This window comes from Urtica dioica, chromosome 12 (genome assembly GCF_054948205.1).
Source record: "Urtica dioica subsp. dioica isolate 48M chromosome 12, U.dioica_male_clone48M_v1_H2, whole genome shotgun sequence".
Lineage (NCBI taxonomy): Eukaryota > Viridiplantae > Streptophyta > Magnoliopsida > Rosales > Urticaceae > Urtica > Urtica dioica.
In genome coordinates this window covers 20,685,801-20,699,256 of record NC_142767.1, presented here as the reverse complement: position 1 = coordinate 20,699,256, position 13,456 = coordinate 20,685,801, and the positions used below count along the sequence as shown (strand labels likewise).

Here is a 13,456-nt window from a genome sequence, read left to right as displayed (position 1 = left end):
TTAGAAAGGGCTTCTCGTGAGTGTAATCTGTATCCCCACCATCTCCCACTTAAGAACAATAAGGGCAAGTGGGTCATTTAACTACGGTCTTTATTGCGATCCCTTTTATCCATGAGTTGGTGGAGCTAAAAACATGAATAATAATATGTTACAAAAAATAAAATTAATAAGAATTGATACTGTCGCATAGAGTTCATTTGACATAGAGTACTACTCTCGCAATTCAGCGACTGTATGTTATACGCGCCGACTTAGCAAGTTTCACGCGCTTCTCAAACTGAAAGACGTCAACGCGCTTTCCGTGCCACGTAACACGTTTTTATTATCCACGCAACACTATATACACGACGATTTTCCTGGGTGATGCAATGTACGGCTGAGATATGAGAAGTTGTTAGGGATAGACGGTCCCGATTTGGTTTAGTGAACAGAAAAAGGTAGAATACATTTGTTGGATAACTCTTGCTTATTATTTTTCGGGAACACAGTTCTCTCCCATTTTTTTCCCTCTGTTCAATTGACGTTATACAATACATCATTAATTTTATTTGACAATTAAACGTAAATTATAAAAATTAACTCATAAAGCTTCACATTAAAGACTATTTATATATCATTAGAAAGAGAAATGAACACTCGCTCTTTCATAAAAGGTCCCCTCACATGCATCTCTAGCCACTCACCCCAGATTATTATAGATCTGAGACTTAAGTCACTAATTAACGGAATTTCAATGTTTATTAATAATATTTTTTTTATATATATAAAAGAGTCATGATTCTTATACTAATAAAAGTCAAAAACTTATATTATAAAATTAACGCAAATAAAATTCAAAAATTTCTAAAAAAATATATATCACGATACATAATACATATCTTGCAATAGATATTTTTCAAAACAAAATTTTAAAAATGGCATTTAAACTTCATAAATGATTTTAAATCAAATTTATAAGTAATTAAGTCACCAAAATTTAAAAATTTGCTAAATAATTAATTTATTGTAAATTTTTAAGTAAATAGTCATTATACTTATATGACATTATTTATAAGTTTTTAGCATTCCGTTTATACCACTGAAGTCTTATGGTTTATTTACAATTATTAACAACTATTTATAATTATTAACGTCTTTTTAACTTTATTAAAATAATTTCATTATTATTTATTTAAAATTTACTAACAAATTATTTTATGACAAAATTTGAACTTTCATAGATGTGATCAACTCCATCCTAACCCATGAAACATAAACGTCATATAAAATCTGTTTCCGTGTTACTATTTTTAATTGGAAATTCAAGATGTCCTACAGACGCGTGAGCAATAAAATAGTAAGAAAATAAGAGCAAACCAGGATTCTACACAGTACACCCGATAATATAATAAGTACGTGCAGTTACAGATTTACAATGGGGCCAGGAGGGTCACGTGCCCCTTCTGAAAAAACAAGAACAAATAATTGTAAAAGTATCATAGAGTTCCATCTCGAAACCAATTGGTAGTGAGAGGAATAATTCAAGACATTTATAAGCTCTTGTTAGTCGTTATTTACTTTCAATGTGAGATTCCTAACAACAAATAATTAACATCTAATTTTGTGTTAATTTGTATGTATTTAAACATTATTTTTATACAATTAGCATGTTAATTTTGTGTTTTTATATTTGATTGGCTGAGCGAACTGCATTGTATTTACATTACGCCTCTATGTCGAGAGTTCATTTCTTTGCCCACATCTCAAAAGAACTATTTTTACATTTTTTTTTCATTTAAATTGTTTTTTTCTTATATATTTATATTTGTCTCTTATATGTTCATTACTTTTCCAACCCAAACCCCTTTTTTATATACTTTTTTTAATACATTTCTGTATTCCTTAATAACATTTTTTATTATATTTTTACATATTTGTCCCCTCTTCATTTTTTTCTTTTATATTTCCCATTCTTTAACTTCTCTCGATTTTTTATTTTTATATATTATTCCATTCTTTTATTAAATTTTTTCTTTATATTATTATTTATTTTCCTCTCCTTATTTTTTTTATAACCTTTCCTTTATATTCTTATATATTTGTCCATATTTTCAATTTTTATATGCAATATAGATTTAAGTTTTGAATTGATATACGATAGTTACATAAATGAATTTAAACTCTAATATGCCAATACTATTCTTTTGCATCATTCTTATATATAAATTATAAAATGGGTACTATAAAGGTTTTGGTTGTGCCCCCTCTAAGACGATTTTCTAGATCCGTCCCTGGGTACGTGTATTGTATAACAACTAGATTTCTGTAAATTAAAAGAGTGTTGTTGTCGATAACTACATGTCATTGTCATATTCATATCTATATTGAAATCTGATGGTATCTTTTTACTTTTTTTTTTTTTGGTTGATTCTTTCTTTTGTGATGAGCTACTTGGGTTTGGGTGGTGTTAGTTGCAAAAAAGCAAGTTGTTTAAACTTGCAACACAATTGAAATGCATGCATCTATAGACTGAATTAATCCTAATGAAGATAATATACATCTAATAAATCTCCGAGTCTCGTTTATATTTTGAGCTTTGTTGGAGCTCATTCCAATTTGAGTATTTTCTTATATAACAAGTCATATTCTTTTAGCTACTTAATTAAAGTTCGTTTAGAGTTCAAAGGAGTGGATGTTTAGAATTTGTAAGAAAAAAATATATTGTTTATAGCTTTTGTTTGAGCTAAAACTTGACAAACTCCAATTTCTTTATTTATTAAAATTAATAAAAAAATGAAAGAAGCTATAGTTAATTTAGACATCACCTAATTATCTAATAATTAAAAAAAAAATCAAATTAAGACAAAATGCATGCGTCATGCTATAAAAGTTTAGCATGAATTAGACTCCATTCATTTTCTTTGAACTATTGAAATATAATTTTGATTTAAAGTAGCTATGGGGTCCGTGTATATTTTTGTGCAGCACTCGAACGTTTCTCTATAGTCGATGGTCTTCTAGTGTTGTCGTTTATCCATTAATGTCATATGTTGTTGTGAAAATCCATTAAACTACTGGAATGTTAGTATGATATGGTTTTCGAACGTCGGCAAATTACCCATGATTTGTGTTTCTCAAAATTTAGCTTTGAATTTTTGTTGCATTGAGGTCTTATTCATTATTGGGAAAATATCAATACTATCCCTCGTATTTAATCGAAATGCGAGATTTATCCCCTCTATTTCTAGAAATATCAGACATATCCCTTTAGTTTAATATAAATGACATATACCTCCCCTAAAAAAATGTTATATTACAAATATCACCCTTTTCGTTTATTTTTTACAAAAAAATAATTTGAACTCCCCAAAATACCCTTAATAGAATAAATATTTATTTACTATTTTATTAAAAAAAAAATCAAAATCTCTCTTTATAAAAAAAATCCTCAACTTTTTATAAAGAAATTTTTTAATTTAAACTTTTTGTATATAGAATAGAAAATAAAAAATTATTTCATTAAGGGTATTTTGGGGAGTTCAAATTATTTTTTTGTAAAAAATAAACGAAAAAGGGTGATATTTGTAATATAAATTTTTTTAGGGGATGTATATGTCATTTATATGAAATTGAAGGGATATGTCTGATATTTCTAGAAATAGAGGGGATAAATCTCGCATTTCGATTAAACACGAGGGATACTGTTGATATTTTCCCTTCATTATTTGAAAATATTTGATATATGTACTTTCAAATATAATGCACATTATCTAATGAAACGTTCAAGCTGTTATTATATAAAAACTTAAATTTAAAACTTTAGAAAGCGAATCCAAAGTCTGTATAGTCATGCCTTGAATATCTCACAAATAGGTAGCGCATTTACATTCCTTTTTATTATTATTATTATTATTATTATTATTAGTCCTCGCATAATGGCATTAAGAAGTATATATCGCACTATTATTATTAGGAAAAATGACATATATATATTATGTGTTTTAGTAAAATGTCAAGTTTAATATTTTGTTTAAAAAATATATGGGTTTGTACCTTATGTTTAATTAAAATGACGAGATTATACCTTAAAATAGATAATAGTGTCGCAAATCTTTATTTTGTTGACTTTACATTGATTTTAACTCTAATATTTGTATGTATCACATTTTACCCATATTCATTCATGTTTTTGTATGAAATTTATTTAAAAATAAAAAAAACAAACAATAATCTCTGAATCGTGGAGAACGTAGATAGAGAAAATGGATAAAAATCGACAATCGATGGTCATCAAAACCATTGATTCGAGCGTAAAATCTAGGACTTAGAGTCGCAATTCGAACACGGAAGGAAGCCATCTCTTGGGAGGTATAAATTTTATTAGTCTATTTCGATTTAGTGTTATTTTTTATTTCAAAATTGAGAATTTGAGAGTCAGTGTGCTAGTTTGGAATTTGGTTTGGTTTCTTATATCAGAGTCAACATCAATGAAAAATCAATTAAAAAAAAGTATATTTGTGGCGTTGTTACTTATTTTAGAATATAATTTCGTCATTTTAAGTAAACAGAAGTACAAACTTGACATTTTTAAAAATCAAATGTTAAACTCGACATTTCACTAAAACACAGGGTCACAAGATATATATGTATTATTTTCCATTATTATTATTACTATTTTTTTTATATATACATCACACTATTATATATAAGAGTTCATTAGTTAAATAACCATATTTACAGTTTTACATTGCTATATAGTGAATTTCTTAATTCTGAGGTGAATAACCACGTTCATGTATTTACACACGTAAATTGACGTAAATACCCGTCATTTTATTTCAGTTAAAGAGCTAACCATAAATGACATGTCATGTCTGTGACAATTTACTTAAGATTTACGAAACGTTGGATATATAACAATTTCAAATATTTTAGTGGGCTAGTTACTTAATTTTTTGTATGTTGTATGTATAAATTAATGCGTCCTTGTAGTAACATATTGGCAAGTTCGTTTGAAATTTAAGCAGTCCCTCCAAATTCACAGCATAATGCATTTATGATTTTCCTTTCTTATCTTACAAAGCATTAATGAATATTCTGACCGACATATCTATAGGTTTTTTTTACACTAAATAAAATAAATATAAAACAACAACAAAATAAAGTGTGTTGCTTTACTTTTTTCCCTGTTAATCTCGGTCAATTTTTATTTTTTTACTAAATTCCAACCAAAACTTTTGGGTAAAATTGAGAAAAATAAAATTTATTCTTAAAAATATTTATTTAACCAAAATACACATACATATTGGATTATTTCATGCTTAGAGAATGCTTTATTTTATTCGAATTAATTGAGTAATGCACACCAATTTGAGGTCTATATTAGTATATTTGAGTCACACTAGGAACAAAGTTTTTATGGGCTTTCATCGAAATACAAGCCACTGTTTACACCCAAATAAAAATCTAAAATTCTTAGAGTAAATAATTAGTTAAAATCGTACGTGCTTAAATGTATATAATATATATAAGTTTCCGAGCAAAAAAAAAAGTATATAAAATATATAAGAGATCGATTCGACTAATTAATTAGGATAGTAAATTTTTTTTTTTTTTTAGGGAAACACCAGCTTTATTAAGACCTCTGGAAGAGGGCAGCGGATTCCGCCAAAATAGTGTTTGAAATACAATCAGGAGGATAATGAATCCAAGTAGCAGGATTACAAGCTTTCAAACTAAATTGCGCAAGAGTGTGAGCCACATAATTGCCCTCTCTCTTAATAAAACTAAAGCTGGAGTTGGTTTGCTTCTCCAATTCACTAAGGTCATCGGCGAGGAATCCGGATTCATCTGCGACTGGCGTCCTTGTCTTGAGCATGGTGATGGCCTCCTTGGAGTCAGATTCCATTTCACATGGATTATAGCCCCAGCTCGTCGTGAAAGAGAGCCATTCTCGTAGCGCTTCCATCTCCGCCTCCAGGGACGATATCGCCTTGGGTCTGGACCTACTGAAGCCTGCGACAAAGCGACCCTGGGCGTCTCGAATACATCCACCCAGCCCTATCTGGGACCCGCTGGTGGGATACGCCGCGTCTACGTTCATCTTCCACCTGTCCTTCGTCGGAGGTTCCTACGATACCCGGCTCTCGGCATGAGGGGCCTGCCTTTTTTGGATACTACATCGCCTCGTCTCCATCTGCAAAGTTTCAACTCGAGAAAAAGTGAGGCGGAAATCGTTGTGGGACTCGTGGAGGTGCTTATTTCTCTGATTCCAAATATCCCACAAGAAGATTCCAAGAGAAGAAAATTCCTGCTTAGACATGGTCGTCGCAGCTCCCACGAGGATGTCTCTAAGCTTCCAGCTATGACTTGCTTCTTTAATGGTCTCAAAAGGTGAGTTGGCCCATGCCTCCTCCACCAATGGGCAAAAAATGAGGGCATGAGCGGAAGACATTGAAGGTAGACCGGGGCCACCGGGATAGATCGATTCGCTAAATTACCTCGTGTCGGGATATAGTCCTTGCAAGCTCTCCATAAGAACGTCCTTATTTTGGGAGGAGTGTCCATGTCCCAAATAATCTTCCACAATTTGTCTCGTCTTCTATGAGAGGTGCCGGAGGTCTCCTCAGCCTTCCTAGCTTCCCTTGCGACATAATAACCACTTCGAACCGTGTAGACACCCCTCTTTCCAAAGTATCATGCTATAGAATTTTGCTTCTTGCCACTCGACCGAGCTATGGCCAGAATCTTCTCTGCTTCAAAGGGTAGGAAGACCTGCCGGATCAGCCTAGAATTCCAACCTCCGGAATCCATGATTAGTTCGTCAACGGTCGCCGACGGGTGAATTCGGGCAGGGGATTGCACCATGAAGCTCGAAGGAGAAGGAATCCACATGTCACCGTACACCTTGATATTCTGTCCATTACCCACTCGCCACCGTCATCCCTTTTTAATTAACTCGATGCCCCAAAGCAAGCTCCGCCATACATATGAACAGCCGGATTTCACTTTCCCTTCCATAATCGACGAGTGAGGATGGTACTTACCCGCCATAACTCTCGCTGCTAAGGTATGAGGTGCTCTCGCTAATCTCCAAACCTCCTTAGCCAAGAGGGCTTGGTTAAAATCTTGTAGACTTCTAAAGCCGAGACCCCCTTCACTTTTGGGCTTGCAAAGACGGTCCCAACTCTGCCAGTGAAATCTTTTCCTCCCACCATCTTCGCCCCACCAATAATCTGCGCAAGCCTTCTCAATTTCCTCACACACCCCCGCCGGGATTTAGAACGAACTAGGTTAGTAAATTTTGATAAAGAGTCATAAAGACATTTAATAGTATTCAATCAATAGAGTCATATCCTACACAAATTATGAAATCTTGGGTCATTATTTTATTTTATTTTAAGGTCAAATACATTATATTAGTTATTCAATATATATATATATATATATATATATATATATATATATATATATATATATATATATATTTCTTCATGATACGATTCTTCTGTGTTACATCAAAAACCTTAAAAAATTCTATAGCCGCCGCCCCTTGGGCTTCGGATGCCGTCATCGACATGGCTCGGGTTTGCGGAGGGACGCCTCGCTATTTGCGTCTTTTTCCTTTCCGAAAACCTCTTTTTTCTCTATTTTCTTTTTGAGCTTCGCTTCCCAGGGAAGCCGCCGCCGTGCTTGTTCGGCTCCACCGGTTCCAGATCTGTCTCCTCTATGCCATTGGATCCAGTCCGCTCCTCTTCGGCTCGTGCGCCTGCACTGATTCCAAATCTGACGCCGATTCTAGATCCTCGCCTCCACCGTGCTTGCTTTTCGAGCGCTTACCCTGGTTCCAAATCCTCAATCGGGCCGACATCCGCCCGCCGCCTTGCTTCTTGACCTCGACATCTCGTCCCGCAGAAGCTTTTACGTCCCAGACGTTCTTTGCCGCCGCCGTTGCTGGCTGTAGTATAATTGGAGGCGTTGGGGTCCTTCTTGTGTTTTGTTCCATCGGTGGTGCTGTTGATTTTTTTTGTTTTTTTGTACTATGTTCATTACTTTTTGTGGTGTTTTGTTTTGGATTGGGGACAGGTTAGCTGTTATTCACCTTCCCCTTCGAGAAATTTTGTTAGATTTTTTTGGTTTATACAATTTGAAGACTTGTCTTTCTGGTAAATGGACTAAGGCATAGTATGCCATATGATTAGTTCTCTTTTTTGGAGGGCGAGAGAGCAATCTCGTCAAATGTATCTTGGCATCTTTTCTGTTGTTTAGCTCTCAGGAATCATAGTTCTTTTCATAGATACTTTGTGCTCTTTCATTGAACAGTCTTAGTTATTATGTAGGAGTGTATATCCGTTGCAAATTTTTATATATGATTAAATGTAAATTTATTTATGAAAAAATAGTATAAAAAAAGAAAAGAAAGAAAGAATATAATAGAATGAATTAAAGACCGGAAGCTACGCAAATATCAAGTTGATTAAATTGAGCGACTTAATGACAAAAAAAAAAAGATAAATAAATTGAGCTACCAATCAGATACAAGCGAAAATATAAAATATTACAGCATTCCCTAAACCAGACAGCTAGGTTATATTAATCAGCGTGTAAGAAAAATTAGGTGACAACTTGTCAGATATTTCACCAACAATTTTCCTTCTGAAAAAAGTAGCCATTTCGCTGTATAGATGTCACTCACAGAACAGTCTTTGGATTGAATTGTTTTACTCATTTTTTAAATCCGCATATTATGAAACATTTTTAGGATAATTTTAATGAAGCGCGTATCGTGATATTCTTATATTTTTTTTATTTTTATTTTTTTTAAAGTTAGTCTTTAACTTAGGATACACACAACTCGCCTATTACATATTTATTCGAAATTATATAAAAACAAGCAATTTAGACTTGGGCGGTGCTGCATCAAATCTTATGTATTTCAATAATAATGTACATAATTTTATGTTAATATAGTTACCTTTTTCATAAATCACACAAATGGAAAAAACTAAAAAAAAAAAAAAAAATTAACCCATATTTTAGGTCATATAAATGAGGGTATCATATCATAGATGTAAATTGTAATAAAAAAACAAATAACTGTTGTATATACATATACATACATATATATATATATATATATATATATATATATATATATATATATACTCAAACACGAAGCCACATGAGAAGTGAGAGGGGACTATAACCCTCCCTCAATTTATTATTATTTTTTTTTGCATTTTTTACCTTTTTTTTAATTTTCTTACAATTTTTACCTTAAAAATTTACAAATTAGGTTCCTCTCAATGTTTGTTTTGAATATTAGCCCCCTCTAATTTAAATTTCTGGCTTTGTCCATGTATATACTGCTATATATACATATATATTATGTAAACAAAAAAACTGTTGTATATTATATATACATACATATTCTCAAAACACAATATATACTCCTTTATCTTGAGCCATTTATTTCCAGCAATAATAATAATGAATTGGTAGTGTGGTAACCGACATTTAATTGATTCATTTTTTTGTCTAATGAATTTTATTTTATACATGCATTTATTGGCCAAATATTAATATATATATATATATATATGTATATATATATATATCAATATGTATATTTTATTTGATATTTAGGAAATGAAGTACCTAAATATATTTATGTTTATAAAAAAAAGAAAGATATTAGCTTTCTATTTGTTTGAAAAATGTATATTATGTGTTCCCAAGTAAAAAGGGCTATTTGCAGAAAAATATGATCAGTGGCATAAAAGATGAGAAATGATAAACTTATGGACATATTGGCAAATTAGAAACTTGACCTTACATTGCGTTAGGGTAGTTATACCATCACTCAATAGAACCAATCGAAAGAGAGCCTTAAAAACATCAGAATATATATATATATATATATATATATATATAGAGAGAGAGAGAGAGAGAGAGAGAGAGAGATAGAGAGAATAGATAGATAGAGAGAGAGAGAGAGAAACTCTCCAAAATTTGACCGACCTCAGCACCATACTAAGATAAATGTTCAAAATTTTATTCTTTTCTTGCTTGAAAATCCAAGAGAAAAACTTAGGGTTTTATTTGGATAGGGTGAAGTTGAGGTTTGTTGATTGTTGTTGTGGGGTTGATTGAGTGAATGTGTCCTCTTTATTTCTTATGCTTTGGTCGGAATTTGAAGATGAGGATTTTTGAATGTTGAACAAAATAGGCGCTTTTGACTTAAGGTACAAATTTAGACTTGTCTTGAGCAAGATAACCCACCCACCAGTCTCGTGAGCAGAAAGTATATATACCAGACTCCCAAAACTAGGATTTGGGGGTTGTGGACTTCACTTCGATTGAGTATAATATAGAACACCTCTCGCCTAAGAATAACATCCGTACGTCAGTCCACACCATCGATGAAAGCGACGCTGCTAGATGACATTGATTAGAGAAAAAGAAGCTCGACGAGAGATTTTTCCACAATAAAGAAATACGTTCACTAGAGATTGGCTTGAAGGTAAAGTGCCAAAGGTCTTTGGGGCTGTCAATCACCATGAGATTATCTCCAACGATAACGAGATTCACGAATTGAAAAATCTAAGATCCACCGATCAGGGCCCATCTGTTGGATTGAAGATTTTACAACACGATGAAAACATGTAAAAAAAAAACTCCAAACTAGAAGAGGCTTCACTGCACAAGACAAAGTAACGATAGGTTGTGGGGGAGAGCATCAAGTCGAGGGAAGGTAGATCCCGAGGCTGAACATGAAACCAATCATCGATATAGCTCCCTCAAGTTGGAGGCACGCTGCTAGTTAGATGAGAACGGTGATCGAAATCCCTGATGAAAGCTTAGAAAATGAGTGAATTTTTCAAAATTCTTAAATGACATGAGAGAGAGCCACAATTTATATCGTGTATTTTTTGGGATGATAAAATACATTAAAGTTTAAGATAATTTTTTTTTTTATTGTACTTATTTATTTATAGTGAATATATATATATATATATATATATATATATATATCGTATTTCGTACATTTTCTATCATAAAACCACATAAATGTTAAATTTTTAGTGAATAAAGGAAAAATAAACGATTTTAATTTATCAATAATATATTAAGCTGCAATTTTACACTTGAGCGGAGAATCAAAGTTTTAAAGTCATTTTTGTTTTTTTTTCAAAATAATAAATGAAAGAGTTAGGCATATAGCTCATTCAAACTCCCAATGTTAAAATTATAGTCAAACTATTTTTTTTAAAAAAAAGTAACCAAAAGAAAGACATGACACATGCATCATATAATGAACATATATACGTTGGTTTATTTCTTTAATGATTTAAATAATTTTGCTATAATTTTAATAGAGGATAACTATTTCGATATAATTTTTTCCTAATAAATTCATTTTAAAAAATGTAAATTGATATAACAATATTAAATTGGAAGACGAAGACCTCAGCCCATGCAATCATGCGGGTCCCACTCTCACAAACAAGTAGTTACCGGCTACTGATCGTGGACGCTGGACATCGCAGCTTTAGATTTGCTGTGATTCTTTCGCAAAAGTAGCGCCGCAATTAGAGTTTTTTTTTATGATTGAACCACATCCGTTGGATTAACTATATATAAATACTTATTAGATTTCTATGCATACACGTGTTGGATTTTCATTCCAGAACCTGACACGTGAAACTTCCTACTTGGAGCGGGAAGAAAATGGGTATGTATTAATCGGATCGTCGTTATATTTTTCTACTTGTGTTGGTTAGCCAAATATTTAATTCAATGCGTACTTTCTTTAGTTTTTTTCTTCATCTTCTTTTGGCTTTTCACCACTAAACAATACTTGGTTGATACGGGGACCAGTCCTTCAATATTCATTTCGAATATAATGAAAAGATGAGAATTAATAGTACAAGTTTATGTTTTTTTTTACCCTTTATTAATTTTTATTTATTTTGTACATTTTCATTTATCAAACGGTGACATGACATTTATTAACAATTTTGGTTCTTTAGAGTAATGGACCCAGGCAATATACGACCATTTATTGAATCAATGTTAAAAATATAGCTCACAATTTCATAGTACATGCATAATATGAATATGTAATTTTTTTTTATTTGTTTTATTGTTTTAAAACATTATTCTCGTGATTTGTGAATACGTATGAAAATGATTGTGTTGTGTATATAAGTGAACGAATGAAACTTGTACACTATAGATTTGGTTAAAGAGATGTTGATGAATTTCGAGCCTATTGTTACTTTTCCAAGTCACATTTAGAACGTGAATACAATAACAAGTGTTATGCAAAATTTCCTGTTGGTTTGAATTTTACTTCTCGAGCGATGCCTTCCAGTGCAAGTAACCTCTTCGATCTAGCGTTGTTTGTGGATTTTGAGCAAAAAAGGAGACGAGACACAAAGTTTACCCTGGTTCGGTCTTAAGACCTACATCCAGCAACCAAGATCAATCAACTTTCAATGAAAAGAACTCTCAACTCACACCCGAATACAATTCACTCAACACACCCTTCTTGACCTAAATTCTAACCCGGACTTTCTCTCTCAAGACTCTCAGTGTTTCTAAAAAATGTAAAGAATACAAGTGATGATCTAAAAACCTTGATGAAAAACCAACTTATCTCCTCTATATAAACGCCAACTTTAGATGCCTTGCCAACTAAGCAGTTTTGTTGAAGATCCAACAGCCACACTACTGAACTGCTGCAACGCTTCACTGCCTTCAGATGCACGCCACGTGTAAAAGAGGATAAGAGAGCCTTAACAAACTAACAAATTTCCACCTAAGCTGAGAATCCTCTTCTCATCATTTAATTAATTGATCTTGATCTTTTGGCCGTAAGGCCTCTCCACTCTGCTGCTCTTAACATGTACTAAGTCCAAACAATGGCTGAACTTGTTACTTGGTACATGCTTTGTCAGCATGTCTGCAGGGTTGTCGTCTGTAAAAATCTTGTCGATCTTCACTGTGCCTTCACTTACCATGTCTCTTACAAAATGTAGTCCGACATCCATGGACGAAGCCAGGTTTTCACTTTAAGGGGGGCTAATTTGTAAAAAAAAAATCATGGGGGGCTAATTTATATATTTTAAGGGTAAAAAACTGTAAAAATAAAATGAAAAGTGGGTAAAAAGTGTAATTTTTTTTAGAGGGGGCCATAGCCCCCCCTGAGTTACATCTGGCTTCGTGCCTGCTAACATGTATATGCTTTGATCGTTCGTGGAAGACTTGGTGCTTTGCGAGATGTAGAGCACTTTGACTGTCACTCATGATCTGCACTTGTTCCTGTTTGAAGCCTAACTCTGACACAAAACCCTTTAGCCAGATTGCCTATTTAACAACTTCAGTGATGGCAGTGTACTCTGCCTCAGTAGTTGACAAAGTGACTACAAATTGAAGATTTGACTTCTAACTCACAACTCCTCCACATGTTGTG

At 32.6% G+C, this 13,456-nt stretch overlaps 1 protein-coding gene across 1 annotated transcript; it reads right to left on the bottom strand.

The window, feature by feature from the left end:
• Positions 1-5,614: 5,614 nt before the first annotated feature.
• Positions 5,615-6,082, bottom strand: LOC149380177 (uncharacterized). The gene has a single exon (XM_089604109.1). It carries the CDS (start codon positions 6,080-6,082, stop codon positions 5,615-5,617), a length of 468 nt encoding a protein of 155 aa, XP_089460235.1.
• Between the last annotated feature and the right edge of the window lie 7,374 nt (positions 6,083-13,456).

Bases quoted from the DNA above. Each gene is read 5' to 3' on its own strand.
- LOC149380177 (XM_089604109.1), bottom strand. From the start codon at position 6,082: ATGAACGTAGACGCGGCGTATCCCACCAGCGGGTCCCAGATAGGGCTG.